This window comes from Schistocerca piceifrons, chromosome 1 (genome assembly GCF_021461385.2).
Source record: "Schistocerca piceifrons isolate TAMUIC-IGC-003096 chromosome 1, iqSchPice1.1, whole genome shotgun sequence".
Lineage (NCBI taxonomy): Eukaryota > Metazoa > Arthropoda > Insecta > Orthoptera > Acrididae > Schistocerca > Schistocerca piceifrons.
The window spans coordinates 1217798244-1217824317 of NC_060138.1; the positions used below are offsets into that span (position 1 = coordinate 1217798244).

The 26074-nt window shown below is 45.7% G+C and overlaps 1 protein-coding gene across 4 annotated transcripts in view; it reads left to right on the forward strand.

Annotated features, from left to right (window-relative positions):
- Positions 1-11864: 11864 nt before the first annotated feature.
- The window catches only part of LOC124781819 (paired box protein Pax-5-like), a 278178-nt gene continuing 263968 nt past the window's right edge, over positions 11865-26074 (forward strand). For all 4 annotated transcript variants that reach the window (XM_047253891.1, XM_047253892.1, XM_047253893.1 and 1 more), the window contains exon 1: positions 11865-11959. In XM_047253891.1, the coding sequence (XP_047109847.1) occupies positions 11905-11959 (55 nt within the window). In that variant the 5' untranslated portion in view covers positions 11865-11904. The remainder of the gene's footprint in view (positions 11960-26074) is intronic.

Here is a 26074-nt window from a genome sequence, read left to right on the forward strand (position 1 = left end):
ATGACCTCGGATGTTAAGTCCCATAGTGCTCAGAGCCATTTGAACACACGCGCGCACATGGAGAATTCTTATTTTTATCTGAGACAATGGACAACATTACATTCGGGATACACTCTCTCATGAATAGGAATGTACAGGGTGGTCAGAAGCAGTCTGAAAAGCTTGTAAGGGTATTGCAGGATATTTTATACCAAGAAATAATTGTTACAAAAAAATTCGATACGCCGCGCCGCTTCCGATTTAATCGCCGTTAGGCGATCAGGTAGTTGCGCGCGTAAATTTAAGCAATTGCACGTGCCAAAATGCTTTAATGCACGGAGTTACTACTTGTTCAGACGCTCATTACCAGCTAAAATACGCCTTTTCGGAAGTGATAAATTCAAGCTAGATGAGCAAAAGCTATGTTTCCTCGGCTTGGGAAAACCGAACGAAGAACACATTTGGCGACACAATCTCTGACAGGCTGCTCGAATATTCTTAACAATATTTCATAACGCAACCTACCTTGCAACGCTCTCATAAGCTTTCCACATTGTTTCTGACCACCCTGTGTGAATACTACAGTCAGGCACCCAAAAGGAAGGAGGAAACAAAATAAGCTTCACACGTTGAGAGGGTATGCAGTGTTATTTCAGCGATTAGAAAATCGACTTAAATTTACAAAGAACTTGGGAGTTGCACTCACTCTGACGTCATGCTTCCACTCTTTAGATTGGGAATGCTGCCTCAAAGTCGTTGTCTCGTTATCACGTGGACTTGATAGAGACACGTGCCACTTGTGGACGAGCATTTTTCTGTTGAAAAATTGCACCGCGATACTGTAGCATGAGAGGTTACACGTGAGGACGAAGGACGTCCTTGACGTAGATACCTTCAGAGCTCCATCAGTCATTATCAGGCGTGATCTGATGGCTCCCCATACCACAATACCAGGAGTAACATCACCGTGCCTCTCAGAACATCGGCAGAATCGGACCACTCCCCAGGGCGCCGCAAACAGGCTGTGATTCGTCGCTGAACACACTGTGACACCAATTAACTATTTCATGTGTACAATCGAAGTTTAACTGAAACACTGCGTAATTTACGAAAGATGTGCTAGTCTGGAGGCGTTAGTTATCGAACTGGTACGTTTAATTAATCTTTAATTTTGTGAGTCAACATATAAGTGGAATTATATCATACCAGGCACCGTACAAGTTTAGACACTCTCATCTAATTCAGATACCTTTCCATAAAGCCCTTCTACACTGCTCCATGAAGCACTGTAGGGCCTATGAACGGATCATGACTTCACTGGCCTCTGTATCACAGAGCACTGCAACAGCTGAAGATGCTCCGCGTTTGCGCCTTACGGCCCTGTCAGTTTAACTTTTCCCTGCCTTTCCCGTTGACACAACGGCCGAAGTTGTGTAGTCATACAAACTATGCTGCTCAGTTGTGTTGGCTCATTCTGGAGGAACACAAGTCGTGAAACAGTGTGTCTCATGATGTGTATACAGGCTTTAGTAAGCATAGCGTCACCTTTATGCATGTTCTGGGAAATTGTATTGGCTCATTCTAGAGGTACACAAGTCGTGATGTGTACAGAGACTTCAGTAAGCGTAGTGTCACTTTTAAGCATGTTCGACAAAGATCCCAGACCAGCGCCCTGCCGGCATCCAGGCCCCTGGTGCTCGGCCTGCTGCCGCGCTCCAGTCCCTCCTCAACCCCGTCCCATACCCCAGTGGGCTGTGCTGCGGCGGCTGCAGCCGTCCCCTGGGAGCCAGTCTCCTGTCATCCCATCAGCGCCGTAATGGCACGCGCGCGGAATCGAACCGGCGCCCCCTACCGCTGCCGGCCTGCTGCTCCCCAGACCAACCGCTGCTGCACACTCCACTCGCGCTGCACGGACGCTTACTCTCCTAAACGCTGAAGTAACATCCCGCTGCCCACTCGCTTTCCCATCTTCTGCAGCAGTGTCAACAAGTAGTGAAGCTTGCCACGATCCGATTGATGTTCCAACGTATTATAACAGCTTTCGTTGTTTCTTGACATTTAGTCTATGGCCAGAACGCCTAATGTTTAGCTGAAATGTAACTTTTCGACACAGTTCAGGTATGAGATATTCGGTGCCAAGGGCAGTGAGTAACACGCATCTTCTTTTCCAAATTGCCCACGATGCCAAGCCGGATCAATAACATGTGGGAGGTGAAACTCCAAATATTCTGCATGACTGTGCACTCGTTTTATCAGCGCAGTCAGTTTCGTAGCGCTAGTCACACCGTAGTTGGAAAACCACATAAGCCGATTTGAAGTGAGACAGCCACGCGAGATTTTGATGAGGACTGGTGTGGTTCTGAGGCCGCTGGTGTAATCGGAGCTGGCTCCTGGATCCAGTCGCACGGTGTTACACGGGGCCAAATCGAAACTCTGGTTTGTTTTGACAAAAGAGCTGCCAGAATGGTAGGCAGAACTTTGTCATTCAATCATCATTACTCTTGATGAGTGCGTTCGGCAGGTACAAAATTTGTAACAAGCTAATACGGTGCGTCGGGTCGAGATATCGAGCTTGGGTCATCCAAGAGCGACACAGGAATCAGAGCTGGGGCAGTTGAGACCGACATCCCTGGAAAACGGCTGCACTTTGAACTGTGTCCCCGGGGCTATTACAGGAATGATGCCGGGAGCGGAGCGTTCGCCCCGTGGCTTGCTAAAGCCGTACCCTAGCCCGAGACTGGGACACCTGTGTGTGCAGGAGTCTGTTACAAGCGGCGACTCCATTCGCCCGCCGGCCTGAAAAGCAGCCGCTGAATGGGTCCCGGCCGCGGCCGCAGCCGCCGTCCGCCCCTCCGTACGTCTCGCTCGCGGAAAGAAAGCGGCTGTGGCTGTGGGTGTGGGCCGTAAATAAGCGGACAAAGGCGGCCTACCTGCCCGCGGCTGACGGATGTGGCGGCAAACCACCCTCTGTCCCAGGCTGCCTGGACCCACTGTCCGCAGCTCGAAGCCCGACAGCCGCCGCGGCCGGCACTCTTAACAGAGGCAACTCGCTGCGACCTGGCCCGTCAAACCAAGTAGCTGTCAACTCCGAGACTGAATTGACTGAAGCAGCGGTTCTCTACGCGCCGTCCTGGTGTACTGTCTGTCTCCAGGCCAAGCATAGCCTTGCGCCACATAGTTATACCGTAGTTTAAGATTTATGGAACAGAAGCTTTGGAAGAAAAGTAGATGCAGCGTCTGGCTGCAACTGAATTGGCGCCTTGTTGTGATCCATTGCCAAATGGAGGAAACAAGATCCAAAGCATCAGGGGAACAAGCTACATATAACAATGTAAAAGCTACAAGGTGTATGTCCCCTAGCTTGAAGAAAGAAGAAGGCGTGAAATGTATTCACATTTGCGAATGTGGACGACCATCTGCTGCATAATGGAATGGCGAAAATGAAAATGTTTGCCGGGCCGGAACTCGAACCCAGATTTCCTTCTTATCGCGGGAATGCATGTCTGTGGGAATATTGCATCGTACTTCTGAAAAACCCAGCCAGTATCTGCCTTAAGGGGACTAGGAAACATCGGAAAGGCTAAATGTGTATTGCCGTACAGGGATCTGAACGCCAGTCGGAATCTGAAGAGCCGCCCTACTAGTGCACCATGTCGCCTGGGAGTACTATTATGACAGTGAGATCATTAGAGGCAGAAAGTTGGATGAGGATGGAGAAGGAAATCGACCAGAGCCTCTTTTTTAGGAACGCATCCCGAGCTGTACCTGATGTGATTTAGGGGAACCTCGGGAAAGCTAAACCTAAACGGCAAAATAGAGACGTTGGTGCTAATGGGCTCGTGAAGTGTTGCAATGCTTACAAATATATTTCTGCAGTGTTTAGCATGGTATGAGACACTTAATTAAACACAGATGTGAAGCTCTGAAAAGTGGCAGTATCAGCATAGTATGCCATAGCGTCTTAAAGAAATACACATGTCTGTGCTGGTGAAAATCTTGCAGTTTGTCAGGTAACCGCCTCTTCCTGACCTATGTATTTTCGATTGTAGCTGTCGAAGCGAAAGGAGGAGTAAAGAGGCCATTTGTAGCATTCCGGGCACTTTACTTTCGGCCGAATTACAGAAAGGAAAAGTACTGATGAAGGTGGTCCGGCTGCAGTAAACAGTTTTGCATGTTGTGGACCTGTTGACGTTACCCCATACGTAGTAGTGCTTGGGACAGCCTGGATAGTGCTGTGTACAGTGCCCGTAGGGCTGAAACGGAAACACTATAGGAGGCATCGCCTGCACCGTGCAAAGCAGTGCAGTGTTTACTGCGCATCGGAATCGGATTATCCTCCGCAACTGCCGAGGACGAAACGGTTCCACTGTCTGACTAGTGCGCGGAGCAGCAAGTAGCTGCGAGCTGTCGACAGAACCAACTGGAACGGTGTCAGCGATGCGCGATTACCGCGGGCAGCGGCAGCGGTCGCGTGCGGCGGAACAGCTGAGCGCCGGCCTCGGAGTGACCGGGCAGCCGTCGGCTGGCCTGCCGCGGTCTCGGGTTGCAGACCGCCCGGTAAGAGTGTCCGTGTGAGATCGCCGGCGCGCCGCCGATCACAGTGGTGTGCCTTACACCGCGCTCGCGCTCTCACGGCCGCCTCCGCGACAGCCGCGGCCGCGGCCGCACCTGCTCCTCCTTACAGCTTCCCCGGGCTGCCCGCTTACCGAGCCCGCCCAGCGTCGGACCAGTGTTGTAGCCAGCAGCGGCTCAGCGCTTCACGCTTAATGGGGCGAACTCGGCAGATATAAAAGGAACTTGGCGAGTACCCCATGGCACTGTTGTAGGGCCATTACTGTTCACTGTACGTGCGGTTCTAAGCGCTTCAGTTCGGAACCGCGTGACCGCTACGGTCGCAGGTTCGAATCCTGCCTCGGGCATGGATGTGTGTGATGTCCTTAGGTTAGTTAGGTTTAAGTAGTTCTAAGTTCTAGGGGACCGATGACCTCAGAAGTTAAGTCCCATAGTGCTCAGAGCCATTTTGAACGTACAAACGACCTGGTGGATAACGTCGCGAACTTCGTGACTATTTTCTTGACGATCCTTCTGCATATATATATATATATATATATATATATATATATATCAAGATAACAACTCCAGTAAACTGTTGCAGAGTCAGGAAGACCTGCAAAGGACAAGTGCGTGCTGCAGGGTCTTGACACTTGACCCTCAACGTAAATAAATGTAACGCACAGCGCATGAAGAGGTTGATATCAAAAATGGCTTGGAGCACTATGGGACTTAACTGCTGAGGTCATCAGTCCCCTAGAACTTAGAACTACTTAAACCTAACGAACCTAAGGACATCACACACAACCATGCCCGAGGCAGGATTCGAACCTGCGACCGCAGTGGTCGCGCGGTTCCAGACTGTAGCGCCTAGAACCGCCGGCCACTGCGGCCGACAGAGGCTGATAGACCCATTACTGTTCGATGGCGCTGTTGACGATATATTACTAAAAAGAAAATGTAATTCATTCTCGAAAGAAGTGACTCGCTGTGCGTCCGGTTCTTGAGTACTGGCCGTCAGTCTGTTACTCTTACCAGGTAGGATTAATAGAGGAGATACGGAACGTCCGATGAAGAACAGCGCGTTTCTTTACGGATTAGTATAGTATGCGCTATCATACTGTAGTGGCTGAAGTTAAAAGAGAGACATTGTAGATCACGAAGAGTTTTACTGTTAAAATTCTGAGAGCGCGTGTTCCAGAAAGAGGCAGGCGACGTGTTACTGCCTCCCACGATCGTGAAAGGACATTCGAGGGAATCAGTGCTCATACGAGGTTTATCGACAGTCGTTTTTCCCACGAACCAGGAAGTTGTAGAAGTGAGATTTTTACCAAATCTATCCTCCAGCACATAGTGTCTTTCGCGGGGTATAGACGAAGGTGCAGCACCTTTCGGTCGTTAATCTGGTCTCGAAATAAGCTGCTGCGATCAGATCTTGGACGTGGTTCATTTACATTCGCAGTCCTTCATGGTAAGCTTCCTTTCTGTGCGGTGGGAAAGGTACACCATTCAAACTGCTTTTGTTTTAGACGCGGCACAAAGTCAACATATCACAGTCCAGGAGAACTCTAAAATGCATTGAATCTTTCATGTGTTCCATAGTTTCTGAAAATTACAAACAGCTATTGGAGAGGGCAACCACAGGTCAGGGACACTCTGAATAGCACTACAAAACCCTGAACACTCAATAACTATTTAAATTATTATAAAAATTATAACAAATAGAAAAATCAAAAACGATAAGTTGTTTCCAAAAGCTGCATAGTTTTTGTAGATAGTTTTTTGATTGTTAGCTCTGTGAATTCCCAGCAGTAAACTACTTTTTATCGTCATCGCCCTTACGATCAGTTTTGTGTTTTCATTCACGTCACTTGGTATCCTAACGACAAGAATTCTTTCTGAATATTCCGATGTAGCAGTCGCATTCATCATTACACCTGCGAAACGACTCATCAGTTAAAAGCCTAGAAACTGTGGTAACGACAGACGAATATAACGCTTCGTAATTACCCCGCGAAAGACACAACTTCATAACTGATGATACTGGGTCAAGGTATACGTATTCGTTTATGGATTTCTTTTTTATCATCCGAAGCGTTTGTGTTTAAGTCATGCAAAGTAGCAACAATAGAGTCCCCCTGCCATCACATTCGCGATTGTGCACTTGTAGGCCAGAAACAGACCGTGAACAAATAATTTATATCGCTATGGAGGACTCGGTGTTTTAGCACTGCGTAGATCTGTGGCGCGCGTGTGTTAATTTAGTACTAAACTATAAGTAACAGGGAACACGTCGTTATTGACGAATAGGAATATTTTCACAATATGGAGCGGCATGGCGTCTCTGTGTGTTGCTCCGATCAGGCTTACTTCACGAAGCATCAACGGACCTGACTCGAGAAACGTTCCTGTCTGCTAGCTTCGGCTACAAAGCATAACGTTCCGCTAGCTGTTCGTTTCTGCGGCTTATTGACGACCAGTAAACAGGTTTATAACATCTTTACTTGATTTACTATTCGCTAGTAGATTCCGTCTGAGGTGATATGACGAATAAGCTAATTACATCCTTTGTCACAAATATTGTCTCTCTAATTAAGGCTCCGAATCCGTATTCTACAGCAAGTAGAGCTTCATCTGGGGAAAGTGGTGCACAGTTTTTGTTGTTTCCGTAAATGTCTATGAACTTCGAAATAAGTCGTCAAACTCTGCGTTGTCCGTAATAATTTCGACAGCTCGATATGCTAACCAAACCAAAGCATATTTGGGTTGCTTTTAGGTGGATGTAATAAAAAGTACATTGATCAGACTAAGTGTTAAACAGAAGGATATTGGGAAGGAAAGTCTAGGGCCAGCACTACTGAAACCAACCCAAGTGAGCGGGACGGAATGCTGCAACACACACAGAGGCTTAACTCAGATACTCCAAGTTACTGAGAAGCAGGTTCGCAAAGGTGAGTAGACTGGTGGACCTTAGAAGTGGAAGGCGGCACGAAATCCGTAAAGAGACTCATTAATCTGCTTAAAAAGATGCGTCCGATTATTTTGAAAAATAAGTCCTTATTTTTAACGTTAACAACCTCATTTTATAGTTAATCGTACGGTTTGTGAAACTGACAGTGACGCATGTGGGAATCTTGCGAACTGCTCGAAATGCCCTCTGATTTTCGTACTTTCCGTATCTGTGTTGAAGGAGGCAGCCGTGTTCTGAATGTGGTTTTGTAACGCCAGCGGTGGCGGATGTTGATAAGCGCGAAGTAAGCGGCGAGAATTGCGCGTGATTGACGGCGCAGGTGTGCGTGCAACTGCGGGCCGCTTATTGATCACCGCCACGACTCAACAAGTGCCCCCCTGATACTAAGCCGCCCCCGCCGCTGCTGGCGGCCACCGTGTCGACGCCGACACTTAGCTCCCAACAGCCCTTGCAAGAAGGTATCCTGATCAGGTATCCTTTACGAGCACCTGTTTATACATCAACTCGCCTCTTCAGCCGCCACTGTGCAAGCTGTAGATCCCTGTGTAAGTAGTGATAGTGGAAGAAATTCATATCTCCAGAATTTGCCTCATTAGGGCCAGGAGAGATGATGGCTTAGGCTACATTTCCTGCTAAGACATACTCTGCATAAGTGTCTAAGATTTTGTCCCAAGGTTAGGGCCTGTGACGCTGTCGTGATTCGTCTGCCGGATGGGTACATTAAGATAGACGAACTCTTCGTGCTTTTGAAGAGAGGCAGACTATGCACCCGTAGCAGCTTTCATACCTGACTTTTGTCGTAAATATCACATACATTACACACTACACAGATAATGATCGCAGTCACTGAGGCGACGAAGATAACATGGTTGAGTCGTACTCATATTGCAGAGAAGAACAACTGTACGTCTTACTTCGGCATGTCCCAATAACACCGTTAGAAGGGAACATGAAGCTCAACTTCTACTTCTTTACTAGTGGGGAGGCAATTGTTCAAGTCCGGCAGAAATGTTTCCTAGCGATATAAACGGGCCGACCGTTTTGGACGAGCGGTTCTAGGCGCTTCAGCCCGGAACCGCGCTGTTGCTACGGTCGCAGGTTCGAATCCTGCCTCGGGCATGGATATGTGTGGTGTCCTTAGGTTTGTTAGGTTTAAGTAGTTCTAAGTGTAGGGGACTGATGGTTCAAATGGCTCTGAGCACTATGGGACTCAACTGCTGAGGTCATTAGTCCCCTAGAACTTAGAACTAGTTAAACCTAACTAACCTAAGGACACCACAAACATCCATGCCCGAGGCAGGATTCGAACCTGCGACCGTAGCGGTCTTGCGGTTCCAGACTGCAGCGCCTTTAACCGCACGGCCACTTCGGCCGGCTGGGGACTGATGACCTCAGATGTTAAGTCCCATAGTGCTCAGAGCCATTTGAAACATTTGAATACTCATACTTGCGAAAAATGAGAAAGCAGGAGGAAGCCACCACAAAAAGAAATTAGGAGACATTCTGTATTTATAACTACAGCTCGCAAATACACTGGCGGGATAAAGTGCAACAACTTCAAGGACACGGTCATTTTATTGACAAGTGAGATGGTAGGTATTTTATCTTTGTAGGAGTATATAACAATAAATTCAGACCAAATGAAACACACGTCACAGTAAAGGGTGCCCAAACAGGTACATTAGTGCACAGTGTACCTACCTCTGGCGGCAACGCAGGCGTGTATAGTCTCGCGTGTAAACGCCATTGAAGGTGTGGAATGGCATCCAGCACTAAATTGTCCCAAACATGATTCTTGCAAGCTCGGGAGAGCGAGTTAAGTTCCCACTTCATCATGTCCCATACGTGTTCAATTGGCGAGAGATCTGATGATTTTGGTGGTCAGGGCAGTTGATGTATGCTCCCAAGAGCACGTAACGTCACATCAGCCGTATGTGGACGTGCATTGTCCTGCTGAAAAAGCACATAATTTTGTAGAAGAAAGGCAGTAGCATGGGAATAAAGCCTGCGCAATGTAGTGGGCGCTGGTTCCTTTACCCTGTAGCAACATCAAATGTGACCGCGAGTCGTAACTCACGGCCCCCCTCACCATAAAGCCTGAGATGAGACCTGAGTGTCGTGGGCGAATACACTCTGGAATAGGCAGCTCAATAAGTCTGTGCCACACACGTTTATGTCCATCATTCGCATACAGACAGAGCCCACTCTCATCACTGAAGACCACAGAGCGCCATTGCAATCTCCGCTGAACTCATTCACAAGACGAGAGTAGCCCTGCTTGGTGGTGCCGTGGTGTCTGTCAGTCGTAGCGTGGCCAGAGGCACGAGTGATCTTAATCCTGCTGCAAACAAACGCTTCCCAGTGATCCTTGACGACGCAGCAGGTCCGGAACGTGCCAAAAGCTGCTCTACAGGTATCGAAATGTTCCACAGACCTCTTTTGAATGCAGCGTCTCACCACCGATACATTCTGCCCAACAAGTTCAGCATTAATGAATCGATACGTTCATCTAGCTTCCTGCAGGCCCACACTGCGATGCCGTTCAAATGGCCGAAGCTGTTACGCAGGAGTTGCTATTCATCGGTGGAGCACGTTTGTACCCTAGAGTGAATGTTGGAAGCGCTGTTCACCTCTAACGTCTACAGAGTCAAAACAGAGGGTGCACAGACAGTACTCCTGAGCGCCAACTGATCGCCGATGACCGTGATGAGTAAATCATTATCGTTACAACCCCTGAGTATGCACATATTATACCCTGGTTCCACGAACACAGTCCTCTACCAGTGACTAAGCTGGACGGTTGACCTGCTATCAGCCGAAATAAGCAAAGAAAATATTATACTACCCTAAGTGCATGCTGGAAAGGACGAAATAAATGGTTCAAATGGTTCTGAGCACTATGCGAGTAAACTCCTGTGGTTATCAGTCGCCTAGAACTTAGAACTACTTAAACCTAACTAAGCTAAGGACATTACCCACATCCATGCCCGAGGCAAATCCGAACCTGCGACCGTAGCGGTCACGCGGTTCCAGACTGTAGCGCCTAGAACCGCACGGCCACTCCGGCCGACAGGACGAAATAGCTTGTACGTACATCGCAAACGACTGTAGAGTGTATGGTAGAGGGTACTTTGTAGCACTACTAGTTTTCCCTTTTCTGCTGCACTCGCAAGCAGGTAAAGTAAAAATTATTGCCTGTATGCCTCTGTACGGGCCATAAGCGCGCTTATTTTGTCCTCGCGATGGCTACATTGATTACTGGAAAACAGTTTTTGAGAGATTCTCCGAATTGAAAAGCTTCTAATTGTGTGACAAGCGGACAGGGTCGAAAGGTGATGCGACGTTTCCCATACGGAGGACGCAAGCCGCGTTTGACAGGGGCGAGCAGCTAGGTGTCGCAACACGCGCGGGGGTCGAAGCGGGGCCGTCGCCATGACAACCCTGTGTCTGCCGTGGGACGTACGGCGAGGGGGAGTGGGGGGCGGGGCGCCCCCCCACCCAGCGCGGCGTGCCACGTGACGCGATCTTTGGCCGGCGGCGGGCCAATGGCGTCGCCGCAACCCCCGGCCGTGCCGTGTGACGGCGCGCACCCCACCCCACCCTAGCAGAGCCACCCCAGCGCGGGGGGCGCCAGGGCGGGGTTTAGAAAGAGAGGGAGACAGAGAGAGACAGAGAGAGAGGGAGAGGGAATGCGAGAGCGGGTGACACCGCGAGGAGATTACGCTCACGGTGGCGAGGGCGGCTAAAAAGGGAAAAGAACGAAGGAGGAGGAAATATCTGCCGCGGCCGCGGGCGGCGTTTTTTCGTCGGCCGCTGTGAATGTGTGAGTCAAGCGGTGAGACGGAGAGGAAGGAGACGGGCCCGGGGAATCTGTGCTGTGCGGCGCGGCGCGGGGGTCCGGGACCGGCGCTTGGCTTTTATTATTATCTGGCTGCGTGTCGTGTCGCCCGTTCCGCCGCTCCCGCTGCTGCCGCCCCCACCACACACTCGCCCTCTCTCTCTCTCTCTCTCTCTCTCTCTGTGTCGCGCTCCCCCCGCGCCCCTTCCCTTCCCTTCTCTCTCTCTCTCTCTGTCCGTCTCGCTCGCTCGCTCGCTCTGCGGTCCTCCCGCTCGGGCCGGCCGGCTTCCGCGCTTGGAGGGGCGCGCCTTGGCCTCTCGAGAGTCGCGAACTGAATGCCACCCCGTCAAGTGGCAAAGTGCGAACGCCGCCGCCGCCGCCGCCACGTGCCGGTCGTCGGGCCGCGAGCAGCGCCAGCAGCCAGCGCCGGCAGCAGCAGCGCCAGCAGCCAGTGCGACGCCGGCGACCGCGGCCCCGCGCCGCGGCGCGCTCAGCCACGGCAGACCTGCTGCCCGCCACCCTGGAGCCCGGCCTCGGCAGCCTGTTCGCGCTGCGCGGGCCCGCCATGGACCTCACCACCGCCTACCGCTACAACCAGAACATGATGGAGTACTACACCTGTAAGCCCAGTGCACCGCGCTCTCACGCTAGCACAGGCCGCGGTCTCTCGCATCTGCGTCGGGCACGGGGCGTCTTTAGGTCACAGTAGCTCGTTTGTGTCGATACGGACGTGGCACGGTCTGCACTACGCCAAAAACCACAATGTGATACGTAAGCTCTAAACATTCTTCAGAAGACGAATTGACGACACTGGATCTTCCGAAAAATGTTTAAATTTCAAAACTTTTAACATAGCTGCTAAGGTTTACTGACCGTGTCAGAATTATATTGGAACAAATAAGCCCTCGGTCACAAATATTAAGTCAAAATTGACCTGGTTTCGACGCTACTATGAGCGTCGTCTTCAGAATTAGACTAACTGTTCTAAAACATATTAGGTATACAGTACATTAATAAAATTAAAGTTTCTACTGACTGGAAAAGATGCAGTACTTACAAGTCACATATTAAAAAAGATCTGAGCCGGAAAGGCGACGTCATGGACAGTTGTGAGACGGCGAGCCGCTAAAGGCGGCTCGTCATCTCACAACTATCCATGACGTCGCCTTTCCGGCTCAGATCTTTTTTAATATGTGACTTAGCGGCTCGCCATCTCACAACTGTCCATGACGTCGCCTTTCCGGCTCAGATCTTTTTTAATATGTGACTTAGCGGCTCGCCATCTCACAACTGTTCATGACGTCGCCTTTCTGGCTCAGATTTTTTTTAAATATGTGACTTGTAAGTACTGCAACTTTTCCAGTCAGTACAAACTTTAATTTTATTAATGTACTGTATATCTAATATGTTTTAGAACAGTTAGTCTAATTCTGAAGACGACGCTCATAGAAGCGTCGAAACCAGGTCAATTTTGACTTAATATTTGCGACCGAGGGCTTATTTGTTTCAATATGTTTAAATTTTATTTACCACATTGCGATGCTCAGTTTCCTTTTTTGTCGTTATGTGGAGTACGGTTGAACGTCATGCGCACGTCCAGACCGGTACTGTACCGTAGCTAGGGAACTGCCTATGCCTGACGTTGATGTGTGATAATTGAATGCCAGCAGTAAGAAGGGCTTTTCCTCGCAACGGATCATCATATAATTTTTTCGATTACTATCTGCAAGGTGAGGGGCAGTAGAATCGCGTGTGAAAATACTACATAGTGGATTATTTTCCGCGAATCGAAGCCATAGTTCAGGAGTAGGACCACGCATTGATAGCCTACCCTGGAAGCGATGCGAGAGTCGTCATGGGACGACTAGGCGCAGCTGCAGGTCGTGCGCGTTCGCCGTACGTCTCTTTCCTGGCCTCTCCTTCCTGAAACGTAGCCCCTCCTCCTCCGGCGAAGCTGAACGCGTCACTGTCTATTCGCTTGTCAGTCAAATTACTTCTGCAGCGTGGCGGAACACTTGCTAGTCGTCAGCACCCTCCTATAATTTCAAATGTTTAAATGTGTATGAATTCCTAAGGGACCAAACTGCTGAGGTCATCGGTCCCTAGACTTACACACTACTTAAACCAACTTACGCTAAGAACAACAGGCACACTCATGTCCGAGGGAGGACTCGAACTCCGGCGGGAGGCCCACAATTTCGTTCCTGTTATTTGCCAGTGGACGTTCCCCCCCCCCCCCCCCCCCCCCAATCTCAATCCTGACTGAATTACTTAAATTTTAGATGTGCCACAAATTTACTTCTGATGCCCGAATCGACTGTTTCCGTACATATGTCATTTATAAAGCGTCCTAACCGCACTGCTGCATGTAAGGTGAGATTCCGTAATTCTTGCGAATTCAAATTCGTTCTCAACACTTTCTCGACAGAGAAATAAATATTGAATCCGAGATCTCATAAGGAAGACAGTGAGATAAGAAGAGAAATTACTGTCCCGTACCTTAGACGTCTTTAGACGCTTTCAAGAGTAAGCGAGGTCCTACTTAACGCAGTACTTCGCCTTGTATTTATTTATTTATTTTTGCTACATCTTCAGTGAAGTGGAGCACGATGGTTCTTGTTAGTCATTGTTTATCATTTTATTTGTATATCCTTTTATCAGTTTATTTGGAAAATATGATGAACCATGTGCTAGGCTCAAGATCTTTTTTCATCTATTCCTACAACATTACATCAATCCAGCGGCTCCTATTACAATTCGTCTCGGTAGACTTTCTTGCGACATGTGAAGAGTGAAAATACGAAACCTTCAAACTGCCAAATTCAAATCTGCGAGAAGAGTCAATAAATAAATAATCTCTTTTTGTACATAACTTATTTACACCAAAAATGGAGAAGATATTCTCATACCACAGAAATATTCTGCTCGCCTCATCACTGGAAAAAATAACGAAACAAATTAGGAGAACTAATCATTTATTAAGAATGTTCTGTGTGCCATACCTAGGAACTGACTGGTTCTGACAAGTCTCAGAAAGTTTTTGTTTCATCTGCCTTCAATACCGAAGCACTAACGTTCATTTGTGTAATAAAAGTGGGGAAATATAGCAGTAATGTTTTAACTTACAGAACTGTAGTCGACAATAACTAATTGTCATACCTTTAAAAATTTTTCAGGAGAATAACAAAATTAAAAGAAAAATCTTTGAGTATTGAGTTCTGTTTCTTACACAATTCCATTCTTGGGATAAGATATTCGAATGATTACTGTAGAGCTCCGTGCGCTGTTGAGGAAGAAATGGATTTTCATATCAGTTTCCAGACACACACCTATTTTGTGTGTTCACTTTTCTAACTTTATGTACTATTCCTGAATTCCAAATTGTCTCTTTCGATTACTAATATGTATTTATTTCCACAAAGAAAAGCTTGCACGCACTCTGCTTATCAGACAATTGTGCGTCACCTAAATAGAGGAGACCATGACGAGTCTCACCTAAGAGGGAACCACGGCTCGGCACAAATACCAAGTGCCCTCTAATAATCAATGTTTTAAACGTTTTCCCCGTCATTTGATGCTTGGAACAAGTCTACGAAGTTGCAACAGAGTACTGAAAAAATGGTGGTTAGAACGGTTGACGTTTCCACGCTTTATTTATTTCCACGTTATTTTGCTATGGTGCTTGTGAAATATAAAAGCATTTTGTGTTCTTGCAAAGTGAATCTAACACTAGTAGCACCATCCGGCCGTTTATCAGAACCGTACTGCAATATACTTGCACCGACAGTGCTTCCAACGAGACGTTGAGCGCCTGTGACGCGTGCTCAATTTCACTAATGTGGTAACGCTGCCATATCAGCAACAGTGCCTAAAATTGCAGTACTAACTCAGAAGTATTCCGCATATGTGGAAAAGAGAGCTAACCAGTAGAGGCGGCTGGAGAAGATGACGTGCTTTGAAACACTGGTTTTACGGTGAACAGCATTACATATAAGTTGCGCTAGAGTAATTTCGGCGTAGCTGTAACCCGCCGTGTCCCTTGTGTACGATGCCGTTTGAACAGTCTTTAAGTAGCTGTCAGTCTCTTAATCAATGCTGTTTTTCAAGAGTTTATAGCTGTTCTTCAAGGGAAATGACGGTTTAAAGGTTCGTTATTGCAATGCTATGCGGCATTCAGCAGAAATTGGACCTGGAAAGGGAATAGAATTATTGCGTAAGCGTTCTGAAATAGGCCTACAGTCGTAAATACAAATATTTGTTTCAACCCTTCCGGTTACTGACTGATGGTTTAAAATTTCTGCAATAGAATATATATTTCTCAGAAATCTTTTTTAATGTTTTCTGGAACCAGATACGTAAGTAGGGCAGACGCGAAAATTGAACTTGTTAGTTATGAGTATGTATTCTGTCTTCACAAAATGATTACTTTTCTTGTGTCACGTCTCTTTGTTGAAAGGTCAAGAAAATGTTCGGATAACGAACTTATGGATTGTGTCTTCAGCTGTTACGCGTCAGATTTAATGAACTTTCTGAAAGTAATTTTATGGTTTAAAAAGGAGGAAGAAATTTCTGAACTTGCACACGTGAAATTGCAGCAATGTGTGGCGGTGATACATAGGCCAAAAAATAAGTGGGAAGATAACTCAATGAAATGAGGATGTGTTAGGCAAAACGAAAAAGTAGCCGGTGAGGGATTTCTGATGGAGAAATGATAAAGACCTATTCTGTGGCTAGCAAGCGGGTAACCAGCTAGCACAGAACGGGGAAAATATATTATGGGACAACAAATACTGAAGTACGTTGCACTGTTTGTAGTGGACGCTGGATGTATTGCATCAGAGAGATAGGAAGTTTCACAGGATACATACGACACTAAATCAATCAAAACGACCATTAATAAAAAGAAATACCGCTACCAGATTGTCATGAAATTGGATTGAGGTTCCAGTACCGACGCCAACCTGTAGACTCCATCGATACAGTTGTCATCGAACAGTGAAATGAAAATATATCACATAACGTGGTCGACTGCTCAGCTCTCCTACATACTGATAGCTTTTAAATTCGACAAAATTTATTGTTAATTCGTACTGGAACGGGCAAATAAAACTTGCGTGAATTTGTGGACTTGTAAGTTTATTTGTTTACTCTCGGTGATACCGACTGGCGGTGTTCCATGTGCCAAAATATATAGTGCTCATGCATGTACTACACTTGTAAAATATTGAGACAGTATACGACAGTGCTCGTTAGAATACATCAACGAGGCATGTAGTGCAGTGGTTAGCACTCTGGATTCGCATTCGGAAAGACGACGACTCAAACCCGTTTGTGGCCATCCTGATTTAGGTTATCCGCCATTTTGCTAAATCGCTTAAGGCCAATGCCGGGATGATTTCTTTGGAAGGACACGGCCGATTTCCTTCCCCCTCCTTGACACAGACCGAGCTTGTGCTTCGTCTGTAATTTCGACGGGGCGTTAAAAACTAATCCCATCCTTAGGATGTCAGATTAAACACATTTCAGCCGTCTAGTTTCCTATCTTATTTTATTTAGCAAGCAGTTTCAGCGCTTCTACTGCGCTATCTTCAGGTCCTTACCGACGTGTAGGAAGGTTCTACCTCGGTTGTCATCAAAACAGGGGCCAGCAGTACTGGTCTTGTAGATTTTTGCTAAAGCTATTCTTTGCAAATGGGTTTAAAGTGTGCGGCATTTAGCATGGATTAAAGATTCTTGCCGGTACATTTACAATTGGAGGATGCGGCACTTAGCGTCCTCTGTTAAGCTGTTATTGTTCTAACACTATACGATCTGTGTAGAATAGGACACTTCGAGGGTATTCCGAAATTTTGAAATGCCATAATTAATTTTTTACTGATAATCGGTGAGATTCTTTGTGCGTTTCCCAGTGAAGATTTTTTTAAACATTTCTACTATAATCTCTGACGATTCAAACAGATTTCACAACCATAACTAAGTGTATGTGTTTGATGGATGCTAATAACTGAATGACACGTAAATTCCTCCTATAGAATCATGTTGCAGGTAACTTTCGAATATACTTTCGACAAACCGAAGCCTATAGTTGACAGTTAATATAATTAGATGGATGTGTCTGTTGAATTTTGTATCACGAAGCATTGTCGCATACCTGTCATTACAAATTAGAAGCACTGGAGACACTGTACAGGAACATTCTTCGATGCGGATCGAGCACCAGTTTATGCGGACGGGGGTGCTTTAGTCTGTGGCCCGCGCGCACTGAAACGAGTGAGAAGCGAAATGGATGAACTCGAGACAGTGATTACAATGGTTGCCAAATTTCGGAGCGATTTGTTAGCTGCAGGGATAGCTAATGAAATTAGCGGCTAGGCTAGGCGAGGCGAAGTGAGGCAAGGCCGTGCTAGGCCCGTCCTGGCGGTAAGCACCACGGAGGGCGGCCGCTTTGCAAACAGAATAATGGGCGATTAATCTTGCGGCGGCTCCGGGCGCGCCTGTAATCGCGTCACTCATTAGCGCCGGCCTAATCAATCTTGGCCGACGTCTTGTGCCGACAGCCGGCCGTCGCGCCGCCGCCGTTTTCAGCCAGCAACCCGGGCATTGCTTCCGGACGCATCTTTGTCCAGTCGGAGATGTGACGTTGCCCTTCGAGTGACTGAAAGGTAGCATTTGGTTTATATATAGATTTTGTGCCACACACACACAAGCAGAACGCTAAGTAACGGTATGTTTTCTTCCATTTTTATTCTATTTCCAGTTCCGGTTAAATAATTTTCACAGCACGTACGAAAACTCGAGACGTGTGGCATTAGTCGTGGTGACCGAGTTTCTTTAAGACAACCGCACATGATAGGCCGTGTATTACAATCCCAAGGAAGAAGCACTGTAATTTTTCTAAAACTCGTTATAATTTCTACCATCCTAAACACGACAAACCTGTAAGTAATAGAATTTCCTGGTTACTGGATTGTTCGAAACAAAAATTAATGTAAGGCACGTTTGATAGTCTTATTATCTTTGCTGCCCACTTTCGTTTTAGACAAAAGTTTTAAGCATCTGAAACTCAGAAACAGAAAATTGCAAATTTAAACCACTCGCCGCAGAAACGGATGAAACCAAACGATGTAGCGTCTGCAGACACTTGCTTCATATTTGCTGCTAGGAAGTTCTACTGATGATGCGGTCAGGCAGGTACATCTAGTAGATGGAATAGCCAACATATCGGGACTCAAAATACTAACTGAAGGCATAATTTTTTTTACAGATGTACACACATATAAGCACAACAGGAGGACTGAAAAGGTTCCAATATCTCGGAGAAATCATAAAAGGGAACGAATCAGATCATTTATGTTAGATGCGCTGATTAGTAAAACGGACAGTGTACCTTAGCAAAGGATCTTTGTAGCAAGAAATATACCTCGAGGTATCCAAAATTGTCCGAGTAACGTGCTACTGAAAATACTTTTTACATTTAACATTAAATTAGAGAGGACAGGAAGAAAAATAAAATGAAAAAATGACATGAAACCAGTACAGTAAAACAGATGTGCTATGAAGACGCTTATAGAAGTTGAGAGAATATAGTAGACTGCCCGGTGCTACGATTTCTACAGGATTTGTTAAGACTAGATTAAAAAGGATTTTTATTGCGACATCCAAAAACTGAGGTGCCGCTTTAGAAGGACTAGAGAATGGTCAAGCGAACACATGCCAGTGAAACGTATCAATATCAAATGATAAATAATACGTTTGCCCATACAACTTGGCACACAATTTTATTGTCTTTACAACGCAAATCACTATTGTGCTCAGTTACAGAGCTTTGATGCTGTGTTAACGTACTACTTTTTCTGATAAGCAGTGGTTGAAGAAATCTAATCCGTGAGACTATAAAACGTGCTTCAAACGGCCCTAGTAGTGCAACGAGGTTTTGAGCACCTTAAGGTACGAGGAAATGTCAAAAAAGTATGTCTTTTGAATTTAATCAGAAAAATTGGTAATAGGTTTTTACGGTTGACAATGATTGTCGAGTGTCTTGTCGCCAACTACAAAACAGCACTTCCGTTGAGCAGCTGTAAGATGCAGTACTGTTTACTGCCATTCTGAACTGCAGGTAAAGTGCCGTCGTTTACCTCAAAACTGCTATCAGCTGTCGTTTGAAGAGTTTGTATTAAAGTATAATTTACTGGGAGGTATTTACATACAAATACGTAATAAATCATGCTATACCTTTTCGATTTAAACAGTTTGAAAATAATCCCATGTGATAACTATGTTATCTCGGCAATTTCGCGGAATGTCCATCTTTACGGAGAGAGAAATGCGCTTGAGATGTAACTGTCTGATGCCAGCACATATGTTTTCCATTTCTCTTGTTTCCCTGGTAGTGCTTTGTCTTAAGTTTCGTTTCAAACGACAAATTTATGGAATTTATTGTTTGGTATGTGTGCCACTGCTTTCTCACCGTTCATGTCTCTAATCGTGCCTCACTTTGTGTGTGTAAACATCTGCATTCCTGTAAACACTATATCTTACGAGCTTATTTATGGCAGAGAAATATTGATGTATTGGTACCTTTTTTGGACGATATATTGTCAAAAGAATATAAAATACTGATGCCCGCTAAAGGGTTTGTGTTTGAAGTATAATGTATGCTGAATGTAGTCCGGCTCATGGAAAATGATAATTTATTGAAATTACTGAGCAATGAAAGAAACAGATTATCCCACTTCCTTCTCAATGTTGCACTGCAGGAGCCTCCACGAAGATTGCGTTCACCACTCGAACAACAAGCAATCGGGCGTCCCCTGGAAACGACCTAGTCGGCCAATCCTGCAAACACCGGAGATATAATTGGTGCATCCGGACACGGAAGAAGAAGAACTGATTACTCGAATACTCTGCCACTTTTTTTTTAACTGTAAAAGTTAATACGGCTTTGCAGACCGAGTAATCCTCAGCCAGAAAGATGCTATTAGCCTTTACGTTGACAAATGAGTATTTTTTCATATAAGCGTCATGTGAGTTGCTAAGGTTTTTTTTTCTCAAAGAAACCCTACAAAAATTCCCCTTTGTAATTGGTATTTTCAAAAATGTGCTTAATATGTTAGAATGAATCGGTTACTATTGCTCAATATTATGTCTGTCTTCTGCCGCCGAAATGAAGAAAAGTTAAGAAAGTCCCTATGTCAACTAACGTTAATACGGTAAGTACTATCCCTTTTGTATGATTTCCCTGGAAATAGTACCACTTGGATTTCGCTGATACGGTTCCAGGATTCTTTGCATTTTGCTTAACCTTATGTCTAATACTCTACAAGAGAAGATACCATAAAACCAGAGTAGACTGTACCCAGAAGATGTCGTCAACTCTTCCTGAAAACGCTAAACGAGAACTTTTAGTTGAGGAGTAATAGGTTTTCTACTAATGGACGGCCGTTTCCATCTCTCAAAGCGTATTTAGTTCTCTGCAGATTCAACCGTCCTGATTATTCAGCGAGTGACGATTAATTTGTTAGCACTGATACTTCACGTTAGAAGAACTGGAGTCATAGTTTCTCCTCAGTTACTTCTTGCTACGCGATTATCGTCATCATATCTATAACCATTTCACGAATGGAATACGAGTTCCGGAATCGAAATAAAATTTTCATCCACCTCCATCTGCCCACGCTGTGCTGGTGAAGTCAAACTACCAACACCAGTAAATTTTTTAGGCTTCCTTGGAAGCGATGTCCTAGTCCAATCATTGCTTATGTGTAAACGACGGTTAATGTTTGCAACAAATTCTGTCATACTAATTATAACAGTTGATAAATTAGGATTTTTTTTATTTGTGCCTCGTGATCACGATATTGGTTACAATAGCGTATTGTAAAATTCTAGGATGTTATTATTGCTCTTGCTAAAGATACTTAATGATGTTATGAAAATTAACACTGTTAAACAATACTTCGAAACTGCCTACCCAGAAATGAAACAGGGGAAAAACTATGTAGAACTAGACTGTTGACGAGAGATGCATGCTGGGAAAAAGGAGCAGAGAGTGAAGGCTGACCCTGGTCACCGTAGATCTGTAGCAGGTATGGAATGCTTGGGTTTGGAGAAGTCCTCCATCTCCCCCTTTGCAAGCCTGTTGTGGGGAACTCGCCATTTGACAAGAGACAGAATCACAGTGAGATGTGACCCTTGAAGGTACATAAAATACTGCGAAAGAGAAACAGTTGGATTAGCAGTTAGCAAGTTACACAAAATGATAATGATAATATTGTTATGGTCTTCAGTCCGAAGAGTGGTTTGATGCAGTTTTCCATGCAAGTCTATGCTGTGCAAGCCTCCTCGTCTGCATGTAACTACTGCAGCCTACATCCACCTTAGCTTGCTAATTAAAGTCAAACTTTGGTCTCCGTATAGTATCAAACTGATTATTCTTTGATGCTTCAGGAAGTGTATTGTTAACGTGTTTCTTATTTTAGATAACTTTTGTCATAAAGTTCTTTTAAACCCAGCTCACTGGTCTACTCCTTCATTAGTAACTCGGTGTACCCATCTGATCTTCAACATTTTCCTGTAGCGCCACGTTTCTTCTGTTGTCTTGTCGCAAATGTTCATCGGCCACGTTTCCGTTCCATTGAAGGCTATACGCCGTACTGATGTTTTCGGAAAAAACTTCCGACGCTTCAGTTTATATTTGTTATTAACAGATATCTTTTTTCTTCATTTTTTTCCATTTGTTGTCTGCTTTGTATACAGTATCTGTCTACTTTTGGTACCTTCAGTTATTAAATGCGGAAATAGCAAAACTCTTCTCGTACTTTTAGTTCGTAATATGATTCCTTCAGCACCACCTGCCTTGGACTGACTACTCTCTGTTACCTCCGTTTCACTTTTATTGTTGTTCATCTTACATGTCCTTTCAGATACAGTATTGACAAGATTTTCTCGATTGCAACGTACGTGAATTTAAAAACAATATTTCTGCCTAGTACGTGAGCATTTTCTGTGTTTCAACACCGTTGCAGGTTTGGTGAAACCCTAGTTTTCGAGTCAATTTTTTTGTTTTCAGGAAAAGACAGCAGCACATATAAAGTGAACCCTATCATTTAAATACAAAAAATGTATTAAACTTGTATTTTAGGGCTAGCCAGAGCTGAATGTATGAATGGTGTAGCAAGTTACAACACTCTCGCCCACCCACTAGGTCGGCTCATCCATTCCGTAAGGTCAGAGTATGCTTGCTGCTCCTGGCGATGAAAGCACTGTCTCGAACGATCGCCTATATTGCCAGTCTCCCGAACTCGTCTCCTTTCATTGTGCTGGCACAGCACCTCCTTTATAAGCTGTGGCGACGTCTGAGGAGGCAGTACTTGCACGCGACTGTGAATGGGCTCCGCCGATTCGCCAGCTGGTGGGCAGTGGGTGCCCTTGAGACATCGCTGGCCCGACAAACGGTGCCCTCGCGAGCGGCGGCGATAAATCCGAGACAAAGGGAGCAGCAAGAAGACGGCAGGAAGGCTGACCGCGCGCTGCGGCAGGCTCATTGACGAAAATAAAGCCCCGATGCGCTACGTGCCCGCACTCGCCAATGGCCGCCCGCTGGGAAAAAGCCGGCCCGGGCCGGAGCGGCGCGGCGCGTCGCCTCGCGTCGCACGTGTGTGTGGCTGCCTGGCTGCCTGGCTGCAGGGGCAGCGGGAGACGCCGCTCGCCCGCCGCCGCAGACGGCTCCATCCGGCGCGCCGGCCGCCGTCACTCACTGGAGGACCCTGACCGCGCCCAGCTGCCGCGTTACGGGGTGTCAACAACGTGAAGCTAGGTCTGATGGCCGCAGCGCTTTGCTAGGCACGCTTTTCCCTTCCTTCGAACTTTGAACTGTCCTACGCAGCCAGTTATACGGGAACCTACAGTTTAACGTTCAGGGTGCAACTCGATATTTTCACATTAGCAAACATTCCCTAAGACGATAAAACTAATAAGTGGCAGATCAAAGTTCTAGGGCTGGCGGGCGACCCAAACCGAGACTCTTGGATTTGTAGTTTGACTCTTTACTACTGAGCCACCGACTTACACGAGGGAGGAGTGGAAGAGCAGAAAGACAACGATGGGACAAGACTCTCGGATGATTACAGTGAATTCATTAGGAACAGGAGACCAGAAAATGCAAAATTCGTTCTGTAATAAATTTAAATTAAGAAAGGGCGTGAGGCAGGGATGCAATTTCTTTTTCTCTCCTACTATTCAACGTGTACGTCCAAGAAACAGTAACTGAAATAGAAGGAAGATTCGGGAGTGGGAACAAAATTCAGGGTGAAAATGTATGAATGAAACGATTCGCTGATGATGTTGTTGTCCTCGCTGGAAGTGAGGGTGAATTACAGGACCTACCGAATGGAATAAACAGCCTAATGTTAATAGAATGTGGGTTGGGTGTAATCACGAAAAAGACGAAACTAGCGAGGAGTAGCAGAAATGAGTTTAACGTGAAAAATAATTGGGAACCTTGTTGTAAACAAAACGAATGAAGTTTGCTAAGCAAAATGGCATATGGTAGATGAAGAAAGTAGGATATCACAGGGGAAGAGAGTATTCCTGATTAAATCAAGTCTAGCAGCAACAAACATATCTGAGAATGTATAGCAGAAGCAAAGCAGTTCGATGAAAGAGTATCGTGCAGTGTTGGAAAACCGGAAAAGAAGAGAATCGAACCGCTTTAGATGTGTTGCAGCAGATTGTGAAAATTGAGAAGTCGAATAAGATGAGAAATGAGGAGATTCTCCGCAGAATTAACAAGGAAAGCATTACATGGAAAACACCGATTAGAAGAAAGGACAGAATGATATGATCTATTTTAAGATCCTCAAGAAATAACTTCCGTGGCACTAGAGGCAGTCGTAAAGGGCAAAAACTGTAGAGGAAGACATAGATGTGAACGTCTCAGGCCGGCCGCGGTCGCCGAGCGGTTCTAGGCGCTTGAGTCTGGAACCGCGCGACTGCTACGGTCGCAGGTTCGAATACTGCCTCGGGCAAGGATGTTTGTGATGTCCTTAGGTTAGTTAGGTTTAAGCAGTTCTAAGTCCTAGGGGACTGGGTGTTGTGTGATGTCCTTAGGTTAGTTAGGTTTAAGTAGTTCTAAGTTCTAGGGGACTGATAACCCCAGAAGTTAAGTCCCACAGTGCTCAGAGCCATTTGAATCATTTAAACATCTCCAACAAATAATAGAGGTCGTTGGGTGGGGGGAAGAAACAGGAGATACGAAATGTAAAGTCGGTATTCCAGATACACAGCCATCTCACAACGGATACACATTACACCTGTTCTCAGATTGACGATCTAGTAATTCGTGCTTATCTTGCAGTCCATATTCTAGAAACCACCACGTGGAAACTCATTGCTGTAAAAAGAATCTCCTGGCACTGTTCACGGTTACTTGTCTGCGTAAGAAGACACATACCATGCAGCATTCGTGAGCAGTACTCTGTTCAGAGAATCTGTGACGGTTTCTCTGCGACGCAGACAGCTGGTCTCTGTAGGGCGGCTCACCGCTGCAGGAAGCTGTGAACTGTGCGAAGGACAGAGTAGTCTGGATGTTAGTCTTGATTCCAAGCAACCGTATCCAGTCACGGCAATGAAACAAGTTGGAACAACGCATACGTGTGGTAGCTACTCGACGTTCCACGGCCGTAGACACTTAATTACGTGGCGGGTTTGCGGTCACTGGCAAAACCGCGGAGTCGCTTCGTTTATTTGTGCGAGAGCTCAGCTACGCTCCAAACCCGTCTCCTGATCTTCAAGTGCGAGAATGGATGTGAGCGAATACCAAGACTTTTAGCTTCGTGGTTGCTTTATTGAGCGTTACTTTGTGCCAAACGTCCAAGTGACGATTTCTTTTCCCTTCGCGACAATACAATTCTGAAAGTGTATTGCATTCAAGAAATTTTGTGAGCAGATTGAGAAAGTTGGGAAACTTTCGACAGGTTCTTGCTGTAAAAAGCTGCAGGAGAAGATTTTTTTTAATCAGTTAATTGTTAGAGTAGCCTGTTAATCCTGCCAACAAAGGAGAAAAATATTTCTCCAGTACAGTACTGAAACATTACAGTAATAGAGTGCTTGTGGTGTATATCTTTTTCCTGCGGGGCTTCAGAACAAGCATTATCTAAAAAATTTAGTGCCACCCGCCACTCATTCGCGAAATTATTGTGGGTACATCATCACAGATTGATGGTGAAATGCACATTTTTTGCTGCGTTCACGCGGAATAGCATAAAACTTGTGGTACACGTATTTTTCATTTCACACCAGTTGGAAAACTGTGTAACAGTTCTAGATGCTGGCGGTAGTTGCACTATATACAACGCCGCAGTGATGAGCAAGTGGTTTTTTATTGCCTTTCAGAGTACTCGTAGCCACATTGCTACTTTTCTACCAAAATTCTACCTACTGAAACAGTGACTACGTGTACTTTATGCCTGACATAGTACGCATCTTCCAAAATATTGTTTGTGCGGTGAAAAATAGTTAGTTGCGGAAATCGTTTTCTGTTTATTTTCCATCGCTCATTTACGCTGCATTAAATCGGATTTGGAGTTACTCACGAAATGTTGCAAAAACATAAATTTATCACTCAGTCGGCAAGTTGTTTTACGATGTGGCAACGTCGGTAGGTGATTTATTTCACTGATCGCCGAGAGTTACAAAAATATGAAAATTGCCATAAGTCAAAGCAGTAATTTTATGAA